This window comes from Camellia sinensis, chromosome 15, assembly GCF_055761805.1.
Source record: "Camellia sinensis isolate YWXY chromosome 15, ASM5576180v1, whole genome shotgun sequence".
Classification (NCBI taxonomy): domain Eukaryota; kingdom Viridiplantae; phylum Streptophyta; class Magnoliopsida; order Ericales; family Theaceae; genus Camellia; species Camellia sinensis.
Window position 1 is genome coordinate 66,902,756 of NC_138975.1, and position 17,911 is coordinate 66,920,666.

The 17,911-nt window shown below is 36.1% G+C and overlaps 2 protein-coding genes across 2 annotated transcripts; both read right to left on the bottom strand.

Moving 5' to 3' along the window:
• Positions 1–838: 838 nt before the first annotated feature.
• LOC114312396 (Tetratricopeptide repeat (TPR)-like superfamily protein) lies at positions 839–4,138 on the bottom strand. Its single transcript, XM_028258625.2, has one exon. The coding sequence runs from the start codon at positions 3,906–3,908 to the stop codon at positions 1,419–1,421; it is 2,490 nt and encodes an 829-aa protein (XP_028114426.2). The 5' UTR covers positions 3,909–4,138; the 3' UTR covers positions 839–1,418.
• A 7,912-nt stretch (positions 4,139–12,050) lies between these two features.
• On the bottom strand, positions 12,051–12,674 carry LOC145813032 (uncharacterized). The gene has a single exon (XM_082908293.1). The coding sequence runs from the start codon at positions 12,672–12,674 to the stop codon at positions 12,051–12,053; it is 624 nt and encodes a 207-aa protein (XP_082764419.1).
• Positions 12,675–17,911: the final 5,237 nt, after the last annotated feature.

Sequence of the window (17,911 nt, forward strand, 5' to 3'; positions counted from 1 at the left end):
AGCTGGAAGGAAAGGCCAAAGAGGATCCAGACTCAAAAAACACAACACACCGTGTCGATTGTCAAGTTTTATAAGCGTGAAATAAAAAAATAAAAAAACCACAAAGGGCAGTGATATTTGAAAATCATCCATTAATCAAATAAAAAATCACACACTATTTCTTCATGCATTCAAAAATAAAAAATACATACATACAAGTACATACTAACAAAAATATTACGCTGTATTACATTTTCCCGAAGTGCAATACAAAATGCACATTTGTCAAGACTAGCATATATGGTATGATTTATGAATAAATTATCAATAGGCCTTAATAGTTAGATTTAATTCCCATCAAATTCTATTGCAAATAAATTTTAATAAAATTATCGCTAAAAATAATTTTTTATGACAACTTTTTGCATGTCGTTAAAAATTGACAATTAGTGAAATTTTTTGTCATGATTTTTATAAATTATCGCTAAAACTTATAATTAGTATCGTTTCTCTGTGCCGAATTTTTCAAATTGTCGCTGAAAGTTAAAAATTAGTGACTATTTTTGTAACGATTTTTTTAAACTGTCACTAAAATTTATGATTAGTGACATTTTTTGTGACAATTTTCAAACTGTCGCTGAAAATTAATAATTAGTGACGTTTTTTAATAATTTTTTAATGAAAAATGTCATTAATTTTTATAAGACCTATAATAAATCTACCTATTAGGACCGTAAATTTTCCTTAGTGAATATTGCAAAAAATTGACCACTCAAAAACAATAATTCTATGAGATATCTTGCCGAAAACCAATTCGAAGTAGGTCATGTGCGAAAGGGTTATTGAGATATCATGAGGATTTTGAAGAATGATACATATATTTCAAAGTAGTTGATCATACCAAAGCACATTGAGCTGGATTTTGAAGAACAATACATATATTTCAAAGTAGTTGATCAAACCGAAGGACCTTGAGCTATTTGTGTTCTCAAAGTAGTTAATCATACCGAAGCACCTTGCCCGAAATGTATTACGCTACGAGGAAATATTACATTGTTTGAATAGTTCGAATGCTGTGGCTTTTTTTGGCTCTATAAGATTTAGCTCTCCAATTTTCAGATATACTCCATAATCTTCGACCACAATTGCTTCAGAATTGAGCAAAGATGCAGACCAATAATTGCATCAGAATGTGTTCAAGATGCTGAAGTGCTGTTACGTACATGACTTTCCATCACAGCTACAGCCGGTATAACATGTTGCGATGGCTGCTGAAACCATTACGTAATGCCACTTTTTGAAACCTTGGTGTTAGGCTATCACCAATATGTTAGGATAACCAGGCTATCCACTTCAAAATCATGTTACAAAATTCTTAACTGAGTCATGTTAGTGGGCATTGAACACCCAACCATGCATGGTGTAATCATTAAGGCATATCACCAGTAATCACCACAGGAGCAAGTTCCATCTTGGAAGTGATGAAATCGATTAATATCTCTTATAACAATCTCCCGCTGCACAACCTTTGATATACACTTAATTGCAGCATGGCAGTCCACGCATATGCGGAGATTTTTCATGATACGAATAGGGCTTCCAAATGGTGTCCTAATAAGCCCAAAGGCTAAAGCTAATCTTTCACTGTGCGCCCACAGAAGGCGTGATTTTTCATCATCATCAACATCGAGTAATATAACATTACAATTAGGAACATAACCTGCCTTGTTGGCTTTCATGTTCAACCACTCCAGCATTCCATAAATTAATCTAATGTCAGGGTGTGACGCATCCCCTACAGTGAAATAATGAACTATGCCTTGGTTCTCAATCCAACTTAGGCCTGGTTCTTTCTTTACTCCTTTTCTCTTCATGTTTTTCCTAACCGAAGCTACATTATCCCATCTTCTTGCAGTGGCATACATATTTGACATTAACACATGGGTTGCCTCATCTTGGGGTTCCATCTCAAGCACATGCAGGGCGGATATTCTTCCAAGCTCAACATCATTGTGAATAACGCAAGCCCCAAGCAGAGCACGCCAAACCATGACACTAGGCTCAAAAGGCATTTCCTCAATCAGCTTAACAGCCCTGTCAAGATGGCCTAATCGCCCTAAAAGGCCTACCATGCAAGTGTAATGTTCAACACAGGGGTCAATATCGTGGTCACGTACCATGGAAGTGAAATAGGCTTGACCTTTATCCAACAAGCCCGTGTTGCTACAAGCTGAAAGAACGCCAACGAATGTCAACTTGTTAGGTTTAATCTCTGTTTTCTGCATCTTCTCAAAAATCCTCAGAGCCTCACCACCCAGACCATGCATGGAATACCCTGAGATCATAGCATTCCATGATACTACGTCTCGTTTTCTCATCATTTCAAACACTAAACGAGCATCCTTAATGCTCCCACACTTGGCATACATGTCTATTAAAGCATTGCCAACTGCTATATCTTTGTCATATATGGTTTTAATAGCGAAAGAATGAATTTGTGTACCTGGCTCCAAGGCTGCTAAGCCAGCACAAGCACGAAGAACACTAGAGTATGTCACCTCGGTTGCCTGCACTTGGTCTTCAAGCATACGTAGAAACAGATTCAATGCTTTCTCCCCATCTCCCAATTGCACATAGCCAACAATCATTGTATTCCAAGTCACATCATTTCTATTTGTCAACTCCACAAATAGTTCCACTGAATTCTCCATATTTCCACATTTGGCATACACATCCATAAGGGCATTTGAAACAAATACATTCGAGTCAAGACCAACCTTCAGGATGTGGCAGTGGATTTGCTTCCCCAAGTCTAAACATTCCATAGTTGCGCATGCTTGCAGCACACTAGCAAAAGTAAATTGATTAGGAATAACTAAAGTTTGCCTCATTCGACAAAATAGTTTGACAGCCTCTTTGCTGCGGTCACTCTGAGAGTACCGTGCAATCATGAAACTCCAAGGAATCACATCATTTTTAGGAATCTCTTCAAATACATGCTGAGCATCCTCAATATCTCCAGATTTAGTGTACAAGTCAAGCAGAGAAGCGCCCACGTAAGGATCCATCTCATAACACGTTTTTAAAGCACACGCATGAACACTTCTCCCTAAATCAACCTCCTCCAGGCCAAGACAGACCTTAAACACACTCACGAGGGTAAAATTGTTTGGTTTCAATCCCACCATCCTCATCTGAGAAAACAGTTGTAATGCCTCTTCAAAAAAACCATTTTCTGCATAGCATGCCACCATCCCAGTCCAAGAAACCATGTCCTTGTAAACAATTGCATCAAATGCTTCTCTAGCAGCATCAACAAGGCCACAAACCGAGTAGGCATCAACAAGAGCAGTGCCAACAAATGCATTGGACCCATGACCAAGCTTATATAAGCATGCGTGGACGCTCCAACCCAACTCTGCCCATTCCATACTCACAAGCAACTTCAAAATCGTAGTGAAAACAAATGGGTTAAGTTCATGACCTTCCCTATGTAATCTAACAAACAATTCAACAGCCTCCAAAAAGCGAAGAGATTGCCCACAACCCTGAATCAACGTGACATAAGAAACGATATTTCTTTCGATCATTTCATCGAACAACTTGTGTGCATCTGACAAGAGGTCCGATTTGACATACACGTTGAGGAGGATATTGAATGCAAACAAGTCCAAACAACCACCTTTTTTGAGAATTTCACAATGCAGGGCCTTTCCGTAGGTGGGTTCGCCATTGATGATACAATTCTGGAGCAAACTGGCGTACGTATGAGAATCGAAGTCCGAAGCCGGTCGACTCCTCGAGTAAAACATGTGCTGTTGTTGGGTCATGAGGATTGACTTGGTTGAGAACCCACATTGAGGGAAGCGAATCCAACACTTGGGTTTGCATTGAGTTGACAAAGTTTGACGACAGGAATATCTAATCATGCGCTCCTTTTGATTCTCACTGTGCCCCTGGAGCAGATATGCTATATACTATAGTTCGATGGACTCTGGTTTCTTAGCTTCTTTCTCTCACAAATTTTGTCAACGGTTCAGATTTACTTTAAAAACCACGTCGCATTTAGTTTTTTTTTTTAATTCGTGGTTTAATCTTGATTTGAAAAATTAGTGAATCGGTCTAAGTGGGGGTGGTTCCCAATTTAGGTTCACCATCCTGAATTTGAATCAAATAGGATTGTATAATTTAAATTATGTACGGGGAGGAAATAATTCTCCTCGTATAATCCTGTTGACCAAGTCCACGCTCCTCCGTACGACGTCGCTTTGTCACCTGAAAACACAAACGTGAGCTAGCCGGCGGGTGTGTGCTGGAAACCTCTCCGATGCCTAAGTCAGAAAACTTGACAAATAGACAAAGCTCTAAGTTCTCAGAAAGATTGTGTTCAATTACCTCCTCCAAGGTGATGCTTGTGAGCTTTTATAAGTTTCATATGGCACAATCCTATTAGGACTTGTATTTCTCCATGCAGAGTCCTCCTAGGATTCATACTCTTAAGGATAATGCTTATCCTTTCACACCCTCCCCCACTGCTTAAACCAAGTGGGATGGTTCTCTTTATGGCCGAACTTCCATTTGACCGAAGTAAAAATGGCTATGCCGAGCCACAAAGTAGGCCGTACTAACAGTTGTTCGGTTCTTCTTCACGCTATCATATCTCGGTTCTCTCATACATGAACCATGGTATGTTCGGACCGAACCAACGACTCGACCGGCATAACTCTCAAACCGGTATACCTTCAAGACCGGTCTAACTTCAAGTGGCTCCCCAAACCGAAGTACTTTACAATCCTCTAACCGAAGTAACTCTGTTACTTCGTAAGCCGAAGTAATTCCACCTCCTTGGGCCGGAGTAACTCTGTCTCTCCTAGGCCGGAGTACCCTTTACGGCCTTTTTCACTTAGTCCTTCGCGTTTTCGGGAATTAAAGCCCAACTCGCAGCTCGGCCCAATTTTTCCCAAAAATTACCCTCTCAAATTATATATGTTTATTTATTAAATATTATGTTTGTTTAAGTGAATGGTGGAATAATGTACATATTTATATTTTGAAAATTTGTGTTTCAAAAAATGATGACGGATTAAAGTAGAACAATATTTGCTTAATATTATGTTTTTGCTTAATTAGTGAATATTATGAAAATAGTTTGTTGATTATTATTTTTAAAATTCATGATAGATTGAATTTTGGGTGAAACATCAATAAATTCCAAAATGTAATATTGTGAACTGTTTAATCCTTTATTTTTTCTTAGAATGATTCTATATACCCATTACTTTGCCTTTTTACACCTTCCATCTCATTATACCACTTAAAAAAATGTGATTCTCATTATACCTATTATATTTCCAAAACTAACCCTAAAATAAGACTCTTCAAAACTCTTCCACTTCTTTACACTAACAATTTTTGGAGGGAAAATAAGAGAACAAAGAAAAGCCCATCAAGGGAAAAGAGAGAGACGCAAGGAAAACAGTGAGTGGAGCTCACAACGAAGTGCCTGTTTGATCACACAATGCTAACCTTCGGTGTTATGTCGTCGAAAAAAATAGATTTCTCAACGTTTTGTTACTATACATTTACAGAGTCACTTTCTTCCAAACAATAATTTTTAAATTTGTGCCAGGCCTGTTCAGTAATACAATGCTAATGAATTTAAATTAATCCAGTGCCATATTACCAGACAGACTTTTTTTTCCCAACAATATGTTGTTGTTCGATTGAATGATAATAAGAAATTAATTTGGGGCCCCTTGTAAAGTGTCTATTCAGTAATACATTACTATACAAATTAGATTACTCTAGTGTTATGTTGCCAAATCTGTCTAGCCACCTATCACTGTACGTTGAAAGATTCACTTTTTCCTTCAAACACCCATAAAATAAAATAAAAATAAAAAAATCCATAAATCAAACACGCATCCATAAAAAGTATCTATAAAAATATTCACAAAAACATCAAGTGTATGAACATTCATAAAAGTATCTATAAAATCTATCATTGTTTGCTTCCATCAATCAAACATACTATCACAATTTGTTTATATCGATAGTTTCGATAGTTACTGCATCAGGACTAGCAAGCATACGAAATTGATGAATACGGGTAGTATATATTTTCTCCCATCCACTTGCACACGGGTGATGAAAATGAATCTGATTATCTGATATCAGAGGTACTAGACGACCAGGTTGCTGATAAACTTGCAACAAAAACATCAATAGGTAGAATTACAAAATAAGACATAATAATGATCTAAGTAGGCTCGGTAGTTTAAACATGCACGAAATGGTTTCCATTCACAAATCCTATGTAGATATCTCTTCGATCAAGTGTTGCAATCGATACTAATTTAAGTGGTAGAAACGTCTGTTAGCATTTGTGCCCTCAAAAAAATAATTTGTTGACTTTATTAATTATATAAATTGCTTGGCATTTTATTTTGCATTTTGTATATTATTATGGGTAATGTTGTATTTAATGTTACATATGATGTGAACATAAAGTCCCTTGGGTAATATTGTAGAAAAATATACTAATGGTTAATGAACCAAAAGCTGAGAGTTATGATTTTCCGGTGCCTTGTAGACCCAATTAGTGTTCTAGGCTATGGGTGTTGATTGGGCGTCGCACTACTATTGTCACGACCCAACCCCAGGGGCTTAGGGTTGGAATCGCAACTTACTAACTTATTCTATTCGTAGCAAATTAAACCGTGCAAGCAGAAATAAGAATAATTAAACAGAAAATTTACTTCATTTTACTATTTAAGAAAAATAAAATACATTTATAGGGCTTTAATTATTTTATTATTCAGTGACCGGTCCCGAGTAACACCAAAAAAAAAAAAAAAAAAAAAAAAAAAGAAAGAAAGAAAGAAAGATAAAAAGAAAGGTGGTTCAACAGCAATCCGTGTGCGGGTTCCATTTTGGTGAGGTTATGGGTTTCCCCTATATCTCGTCACCTGAAAGGATAACAGCTATAAGCACACAGCAGAGTGAAAAATATTATGCCAAGAGTACAGGGAATACAAAATAACCATGGATAGCTAGTTAAGTCAAAACATTTACATAACTCAATTTGGTAAATAAATCATTTAAGTGGCAGAAACTGAAATACAAAAATTATGTACATAAATAACCATAACCACGGTACAGAACAAAACAAAACAGAGGTCACAGAAGTGACAGTCAGAACAGAGGTCAATGGATCCATGACAAACAGAGGACCACAAAGTGGCCAAACAGAGACCAATGATTATTTAAGTTCCCCAAGGCGTGGGACTCCTGTGGTGGTACTTACAAAACATAATTGTTTGTAAAGTTATAGTCAAATATTCTTTAAAATTTAAACAAACATATCCATGCGTTTCATTTTTAACAAATAGAGTTCAGAAAATAATCCACATAACTGAAATATTAATATAGTTTATGATAATTTATAAAACGTAACTTATATAAAATAAACTATGGTAAGTTAAAACATGCGTAAAATACATTATGGTGATTCAAGGTATAATATAACTCTCCTTAATATTGATCATTAGCCTTTCCTTTACTAACACAACCTTCTTATTTACGTACCTCTCCCTCTCTCTTTTCTTTCCTATTCCTTTCTTCATTTTTCTTTCTTTTTTTTCTTTCCTCACTGATTTCGGTCACTCTAAGGCTTCTGATCAATTCTTCCCAATTTATAGAGAAATAGAAACGCCCTATGGCCAACATGTGGCGATCTTGCCGATTCTCAATCGTTTTTCATAATTCATTCAGATCTCCTTCATTAAGAACGTAGATTATCACTTATCTATATATATAAGATATTTACATTTTGGGCCCAGATTCTTATTGTAACTATATAAACAAATTAATCCTTAACTAAATTATACTTTATTGCATACCCACAGAAAATTAATTATTTATTTTACTACCACACCCACTATTATTATTATTATTATTATTTACTTTTACTATTGTATTTATTTATTTACTACCTTTAATTCTAATTTGGCCCAACTGGTATCATAATTCCATATTTGTGTTAATTGGCCCCAAATAAAAATCCCTAATTAATCTCATTTTTGATAGCCTAATGCTGAACTAGATTTATATATTTATTATTATTTATGTAGTTAATAATATATCATCACATGCAACCATAATTATCTTTAACTATACTTATTTGTGTGGCATTTAATTCGTTTAATCTTATTTATACATGCTAATCTTTTCACATTAATTAGTGATTAACTTAGACATAAATTTCCTCGTCACATATTTGATAACAGCAATGATAAATTACTTTACATAACACGTGGTTAGTTGTGGTATTAATTAAATATTTTGGGATGTCACATTTCTCCCCTCCTAAATAGAAGTTTGTCCCTAAACTTGATGTACCTTAATTTTCGAAAAGGTGTGGGTATTTGGTTTGCATTTGACTTTCCGTTTCCCATGTAGCTTCTTCGATACGATGATTTCGCCATAAGACCTTTACCAGTGGTATGGTCTTGTTTCAGAGAATCTGATCATGATGATCGAGAATCTGCACTGGTTGTTCTTTATAAGAGAGATCTTCTTGAACTTCCAGGTTCTCATAGTCGACGACATGTTCTGGATCTCGGAGGTACCGTCGAAGCATTGAAACATGAAACACATTGTGGACATTGGATAGTTCAGGAGGTAGTGCAAGGCGATAGGCTACAGGACCAATCATTTCCAATATCTCGAACGGCCCAATATAGCGTGGGTTTAGCTTTCCCCGCTTCCCGAATCGGATCACTCCTCTTGTTGGTGAGATCTTGAGGAACATATGATCCCCTACTTGAAATTCCAAGTCCCTTCTTCAAGTATCTGCATAACTTTTCTGGTAGCTCTGAGCAGTGCGAATTCGTTGTTGGATGAGTTGGATTTTTTCACTTGTGACTTGCACAATCTCGGGGCCTAACCATTTCCTGTCCTCGACTTTCGTCCAGCATAGAGGTGATCGACATCTCCTTCCATACAGAGCTTCGTACGGCGCTATTCCAATGCTTGCCTGATAGCTGTTGTTATAGGCAAATTCTACTAAAGGTAGGTGCTCATCCTAGTTACCTTTGAGGTCCAACACGCATACACGTAACATGTCTTCCAATGTCTGAATTGTTCTTTCGGATTGCCCATCGGTTTGTGGATGATAAGTCGTGCTAAACTTCAGTGTAGTTTCCAAAGCTTATTGCAATTTATTCTAGAAGTGAGACACGAAGTGAGGGTCTTGGTCAGACATGATTGAAACTGGGATACCATGCAAACAAATAATATCCTTGATGTATAAAGTGGCAAACTTATTCAGAGAGTACATGATTTTGATTGGTAGAAAATGCACTGACTTCGTCAATCGGTCTATTATAACCCATATTGCATCATTCTTTGAAAAAGACTGTGGTAGCCCGACCACGAAGTCTATAGTAATGTGCTCTCATTTCCATTCAGGAATAGGGAGTGGTTGCAGTAGTCCTGTAGGTCTCTGATGTTCCGCTTTAACACGCTGACAATGCAGACATTTGGAAACATGGCTTATTATATCTCTTTTCATTCCGACCCACCAGTAGTGTTCTTTCAGATCATGGTACATCTTTGTGTTGACAGGGTGGACTGCAAATCTTGAGTTATGAGCTTCCTCCAGTATCTTCTTCTTGAGTTCTGGGATGTCGGGTACGCAAATTCGATTCCGAAATTTTAGTATCCCATTGCTTAGAATGAAATTAGGATCAAGCGTGTTTCTTTGTTCCTCATACTTTTTCTTCAAGAGTTTATCTTCTTATTGGTGCGCTTTAATTTCTTCAATCAATGTAGGCTCCATGGTTATGTTGGCGAGCAACTCATTGATCTTGCGGGAAACAAGAGTACATGCCAAACTTCTCGTCGTCTTTCGGCTCAGTGCGTCTGCCAGCACGTTAGCTTTGCCTAGATGGTGATGGATCTCTACCTCATAGCCTTTCATAAATTCTAGCCACCGCCGTTGCCTCATATTCAGTTCCTTCTGTGTGAATAGATATTTAAACCTCACACGCTGCACCGTAAAGATAATGACGCCAGATTTTGAGGGCAAAGATTACCGCAGCCAATTCCAAATCATGAGTCAGGTAGTTCTTTTTGTGAGTCTTTAATTGTTGCAACGCATATGAAATGACTTTTTCGTTTTGCATGAGAACGCAACCCAAACCATTGTATGAGGCATCACTACAGATTATGAATCCATCTGCTCCTGCAGGGAGTGCTAGTACAAGAGCTGACACAAGTTGACTTTTTAATTCTTGGAAGCAACACTCTTGTTTATTAGTCCATTCAAAGGGTGTGTTCTTCTGAGTTAGCTGGGTCAAGGATGATGCTATTTTTGAGAAATCTTGCACGAAGCGTCGATAATAACCAGCTAGACCCAAGAAACTTTGGATTTCTGACACATTAGTAGGTCGTGGCCAGTCCACGATTGCTGCAACTTTTTTGGGGTCAATCAAGATGCCATCTTTGTTAATAACATGACCGAGAAAGTGTACACTAGTGATCCAAAATTTGCATTTCTTTAACTTGGCATAAAGGTTGTGATCACGTAGTGTTTGTAGAACTGTTCGCAAGTGTTACTCGTGGGTCTTTGGTGACTTGGAGTATATGAGGATGTCGTCAATGAAGATGATGACGAACTCATCAAGATAAGGTTTGAACACTCGGTTCATGAGGTCCATGAAGGCTGCTGAGGCATTTGTGACGCCAAAAGGCATGACAAGAAACTCGTAGTGCCCGTAACGGGTTCTGAAGGCAGTCTTTTCGATGTTTTCCATTTTGACTTTTAGCTGATGATAGCCAGAACGGAAGTCGATTTTGGAAAATACTTGGGTGCCTTGAAGTTGATTGAACAAGTCATCAATTCGCGGCAGAGGATACCGATTCTTGATGGTGACTTTGTTCAGCTCCCGGTAATCGATGCATAATCTTATTGTGCCATCATTCTTCTTTATGAACAACACTGGAGCTCCCCAGGGTGAGGTATTAGGTCGAATAAAACCTTTGTCCAGGAGTTCCTGGAGTTGAGTCTTCAGCTCTTTCAATTCTGTTATCGGCATGCGATAAGGAGCTTTTAATATTGGTTGTGTACCAGGTTGGGTTTCAATAGTGAATTCGATCTCCCAATCAATTGGAATACCGGGTAGATCTTCAAGAAAAACATTTGGGAATTCTCGAACTACGAGAATTACATCAAAGGTAGGGGGCTTTTTTTTTGTATCGATCACATAACAAATATAACTATCACATCCCTTTCTTAGAAGTCGTTGGGCTGTCATGAAGGATATAATACGGGGGGTGTTAGAAACTCCAGTCTCATCAAAAAAAAGTTTGGGTTGGTTTGGTAACCTAAGGAAGACCTTTTTGGCTTTACAATCAATAGAGACGTGGTTGGCAGCCAACCAATCCATACCGATGATCACATTAAAGTTTCCAATGCGGAGGGGAATCAAGTCTACATATAAGGTTTTGCCTTTTAAGAATATAGCACAAGATCTGTACACATCAGTACTGCAAGCAGACTTACCGGAAGGAAAATACACAACCACTATATATCCTAATGGTCCGGGTGTTGACGCCAACTTGGCAGCAGAGTGTGGTGCAACAAAAGAATAAGTTGACCTAGAGTCAATGAGGACATGAGCTAAATGACCATAGACAGAAAGTTTAGCTGATACAACATTTTCAATAACTTCTGATTTTCCAGGTACCAAGGCGAAAGCCCAACCTTGGCGTTTTTGGTCCTTCTTCTCTCCTCCAGGTCCTGCGGGTTTCCTGACTGGGCCAGAGGGACTGGCTGTAGGATTTGTCAGCTTTGGACAATCCCTCAACAAGTGGCCAACTTGACCGCATTTAAAACATGCCCCCGTATCTCGATGGCATTGTCCCCAATGAGCCTTCCCACAAGTGGGACAAATTGGAACAGTGCTACCCCGGGGGTTGGTAGGACCTTGATAGCCTGAGCTGGTTGTATCCGTATTCACCTTTTTGGGAGGCAAAACACCGGGTCTTCTGTTGTCTCTTTCCCATAATCACTTCTTGTGGTTTGGTTCCCCAGAGCGCGAGGCTTTAATTCCCTTTTCTGCAATGTACGCCCAGTCTACTACTTCTGCATAGGTTGGCAGTTTTAAGACCTCGAGCTTGTCTTTAATTCCAGCATCTAATTCTGCTTCAAATTTTCTTTCTTTTCGAGTTTCGGTGGGGATGACGTATGTTGCAAACCGAGCGAGTTGTGTGAACTTGCTCTCATATTCGGCCACCGTCATGGTTCCTTGCTTTAGATATATGAATTCGGATGTCTTCTGTTCCCGCAATGAATCTTGAAAGTATTTTTCGTAGAATACTTCCAAGAATCTTACCCAAGTCGTAATTTCTTCTTTGGACAGAGTGAGAAGCCACCATTCCTGTGCATTGTCTTTGAAAGTGAAAGTGACGAAAGTTACCTTTTGTCTCTCGGTGCAGGGTAGGGCACGAAAAATCTTTTCCATGTCTTTAACCCAAGCGTCTACTACCATTGGGTCTGGGCCGCCAGTAAATGTGGTGGGTTTCAGATCCTGGAACTGTTTTATAGTAACCGGCTCTTCTCGCCGGTCCAGCATCCCATTATTGATGTTAGTTTGCAACACTTGCGAAAAGCTAGTAACCGCTCTTTCCATTATTCATTCCATCGATTCAGTGCCACTAACTGATGACTCACTTCCATTACCATTATTAGCCATTCTACAAAGTAATAAACGAGGCATTATATTCTTAACGCAACATATATATACATGTGTAGTGCAATCTATATTTATATGAAATGCCAATTTTAATTTTCTCATAATTTATATTACATCAGTCAGAATATGTTAGTGTTCCATCTCTGTGGTACACAAAAACAAAAAGGCAAAAAAAAAAAAAGAAAGGGATTAGAACACAGCATGGTCAATATACAAAAAGATTTTCTGTTACCCAAATCTAGAGTGGTGGGTCAAATGGGCCGAAAAACCATGGGAAATAGTGTTTCATAAAAAGGTCAAATTCTCTCCCCAACTGAACTACTCCAAAACACATCCACACTACTTGGACTGTGAAAATGGGGATGGACTGTATGTGTCCCAAAAATGCTCATTCGACAATCCAGCTGGGTGTCTCAACATATGACAGGTTATTACTAAAGTCAACATTTTGAATATTAATGATCTCCAGTGGGTTAGGTACTGTGGTGAAAATATAGTCCTCAGGGTACACGTTCCCCCTTCTAGCCACAAAGTCTGGGGGGGTAGAGGGCCTATGATATAATGCGGGCGATCATGTCCCGGGGCGACGCCAAGGACACGAGATGGTCCAAGGAAACGTCTGTGTGTATCGACAAGGCTATGTCTCCATAATAAATATGGGATGTCGCTAGGATCAGCCTAGATATAAACTAGCCAACCCATCAACTAGGCAAGGCTTGGGTGTAGTCCTCGGATTATGTCCTCGAAATCTCCCCAACCCTCAGGTAAGGCGGGGGAAAGGACGGGGTGCTCGACTAAGATTTCATCTAAATTGATGGCCAGGAGCTCATTCCAAAATGCATCATCAAGATAAATCTCTAACATTTCTACAATACCAAAATAAATGTGAGATTATACACAAAAGGATAATGTTGCAAGTAAATACTTATTATTATTTATTTTATTTTATTTTTGTTTTATTATATTTTCTCAGCTATATAATTTTATTTATAGATTTATTTATAACTTTTTGAACTTCCTGATCAAATTAAAATAGTTTTTTCTTTTTTTTGAACCTGGCTCTGATACCACCTTTGTCACGACCCAACCCCAGGGGTTTAGGGTTGGAATCGCAACTTACTAACTTATTCTATTCGTAGCAAATTAAACTGTGCAAACGGAAATAAAAATAATTAAACAAAAAATTTATGGAATCGCAACTTACTAACTTATTCTATTCGTAGCAAATTAAACTGTGCAAACGGAAATAAAAATAATTAAACAAAAAATTTACTTCATTTTACTATTTAAGAAAAAGAAAATACATTTATAGGGCTTTAATTATTTTATTATTCAATAACCGGCCCCGAGTAACACAAAAAGGGAGCAAAAAAAAAAAAAGATAAAGATAAAAAGAAAGGTGGTTCAACAGCAATCCATGTGTGGTTCCATTTTGGTGAGGTTATGGGTTTCCCCTATATCTCGTCACCTGAAAGGATAACAGCTATAAGCACACAGCAGAGTGAGAAATATTATGCCAAGAGTACAGGGAATATAAAATAACCATGGATAGTTAGTTAAGCCAAAACATTTACATAACTTAATTTGGTAAATAAATCATTTAAGTGGCAGAAACTGAAACATAAAAATTATATACATAAATAACCATAACCACAGTACAGAACAAGTCACAGAAGTGACAGTCAGAACAGAGGTCAATGGATCCATGACAAACAGAGGACCACAAAGTGGTCAAACAGAAACCAATGGTTATTTAAATTCCCCAAGGCGTGGGACTCCCGTGGTAGTACTTACAAAACATAAGTATTTATAAGGTTATAGTCAAATATTCTTTAGAATTTAAACAAACATATCCATGCGTTTCATTTTTAACAAATAGAGTTCAGAAAATAATCCACGTAACTGAAATATTAATAAAGTTTATGATAATTTATAAAACGTAACTTGTATAAAATAAACTATGATAAGTTAAAACATGCGTAAAATACATTATGGTGACTCAAGGTATAATATAACTCTCCTTAATATTGATCCTTAGCCTTTCCTTTACTAACACAACCTTTCTATTTACGTACCTTTCCCTCTCTCTTTTCTTTTCTTTCCTTTCCTTTCCTTTCTTTGTTTTCTTTCCTCACTAATTTCGGTCACTCTAAGGCTTCTGATCAGTTCTTCCCAATTTATAGAGAAGTAGAAACGCATCAGTTCTTCCCAATTTATAGAGAAGTAGAAACGCCCTGTGGCCGACACGTGGCAATCTTACCGATTCTCAATCCTTTTTCATAATTCATTCAGATCTCGTTCATTAAGAACGTAGATTATCATTTATCTACATATATATATATATATATATATATATATTTAAGATATTTACATTTTGGGCTCAAATTTTTATTATAACTATATAAACAAATTAATCCTTAACTAAATTATACTTTATTGCATACTCACAAAAAATTAATTATTTATTTTACTACCACACCCACTACTATTATTATTATTATTATTATTATTATTATTTACTTTTACTATTGTATTTATTTATTTACTACCTTTAATTTTAATTTGGCCCAACTAGTATCATAATTCCATATTTGTGCTAATTTGGCTTCAAATAATATTCCCTAATTAATCTCATTTTTGATAACCTAATGCCGAATTAGATTTATGTATTTATTATTATTTATGTAGTTAATAATATATCATTACATACAACCATAATTATCTTTAACTATACTTATTTGTGTGGCATTTAATTCGTTTAATTTTATTTATACATGCTAATCTTTTCACATTAATTAGTGATTAATTTAACCCTAAATTTTCTCGTCACATATTTGATAACCGTAATGACAAATTACATTACATAACACGTGGTTGGTTGTAGTATTAATTAAATATTTTGAGGTGTCACAACTATGGCCTACACCTATTTTGCTACTATATAATAGAATGATTAACTCGATCATTGAGGTAGTGACCTTAGGCAAATAGGTGGGGTTTATGCAATAAGTACATGCACTGAACATGATCGATTTTGAGAACACCTATGGAATTATCACTGTCAGTTTAAAAGGTAGTTTTATTACAATACACTTATTTTCCTTTGAACTGAGAGACTTGTATAAATTAATTAACTATTCATTTAACTTTGATATTGTCAATCGGTGGCGTCGAACCAAAGGCTATACATGGACATATTGAGTTATGTGAGTGGTAATTGATTTATATAGATGCTTAACATGGAATACACCATTCTCAAAGTGAGAAAATATATTCAAGCAATTTTTCCTATTAACGTTAGACCAAAAAAAGAAAAACCAGCCGATTACTTTTTCATAAAAATATTTCCATACATATATAATTACAAAAGTACTATTTTTGAAAAATGCTTTTGGGGTCCAATTAGAAAAAAGAAAATTTTAGAATTTGGTTACATGAGTTAGGGTTTTTGATAGTGATAAATTTGTCTATACCTAGTAGCTCATGTGAAATATAGTTTGGTGTAAGGAAGTTTGTGACTAATTGTAAGAAAAGGCCTCACTTGTAATTCTCTACTTCAAGGGGTTTAATTGTAATGTGTTGATATACATTATTGCAATTAGTGGAAGTTCTATATTTTCTATTTAAAAGATAATTACTGAAAAATTGGGTTTAATTGTAATGTGTTGATATACATTATTGCAATTAGTGGAAGTTCTATATTTTCTATTTAAAAGATAATTACTGAAAAATTGGATAAGTTGTATCCTGCATATTTAAGATAAAAGGTACATCTTTTATTTTATTCCCACAACTAAAAGATAGAGATCCCTAAGGATCCGACCTACATGAAAACTCTATCACGTGTTCTGTATATATATCAGATGTGTTTGATACGAAAATTTGCCATCAGAATTTTTAAGATCTGTAGAAAAATACACACAAAAATAAAAGCAAGAGGGTGCAAGGTGAATCACTTTGGAGGCGAGACACTTGAATTGCTTAGTGAGGTATTATCAAACGCTTGGATTAAGATATTTTAGATTGTGTAACCGGATGATATTTTCTTTAAAAAATTATTTTTCAAAATAAATTATTGTTTCATAAACTTTCATTAGTATCATAGCCACGCCATTTTGATTGCATATCTTTATTATAAAATTGTCTTTAGTTGCTACGTAGGTTTTTCATGTCTTTATTAGAACTCAACTCAGAGAATCGGAGTCCTTTGAGATGATTACTCGAATCTGAAAATTTCGAATCTAAAAAAAAATATGGGTCCCAGTTTTTATTTTTTCCCTCACTTGAGTGTTTTTGTATTATTAGTACATGAATATATGTTGATATATTGATGTTTTTTTTGTACTATCTCTGATCATCTTAAATTTTATATATGTTGTAGTCCATATAATATAGAATATATTTGTAAAATTTTACAAAAATTAGACGGTCGAATTTTGAGAAAAATTGAGATTTATATTATTTTTTTATAACTTTGACCACATGCTGTTTTTACATGTTTCGTTTTCATGTTATGAAAATTACATATTTGGAATCTTTGTTTTGAGACCTTCACAATGATATATTGGCCCCGTTTGGTAGAGCTGTGCAAAAGTGATTATAGCTTATAGCTACAGCTTATAATTTATAGCTGTGAACATAAGTTGATTTTTGACTTATAAATTAAGCTTCTCCTCCCTCACTCAAAGAATAAGTTGATTTTTGACTTATAAAAAGTTATAAGTTGTATTGTTAAGCTAAACCAAACACATCAAATAACTTCAATTAAGCTAAAAATTAAAATAAACTGGAAATAAGCCCTACCAAACAGGGCCATTATGAGTCTGATTATGACTTACAGTTAAGCAGAAAACTCAAACCCTAGTTTTGGGTGAGACCATTAAAGCCAGTGAGGAAGAAGAGGGCGCTGTTGGCCTGTGCACGTCATCAACACGTGTGATGACATTATCCGCTTCAACCACGCCTAAGGCCCTGTTTGTTTGGTTTTTTAATTTAAAATTACGTTAATTGCTTCAATATTATTCGTTATAATTCTGATTGAAGCATGACTTATACCGTTGGACTCGTAATTATTTTTTCTACAAGAGTTTAAAGTTTCAGAAATTTATGGAACATAAAATATTTTTCATTAATGAATAATTCAATACTTTATGTTAAATTACTCTTGAGGGAGC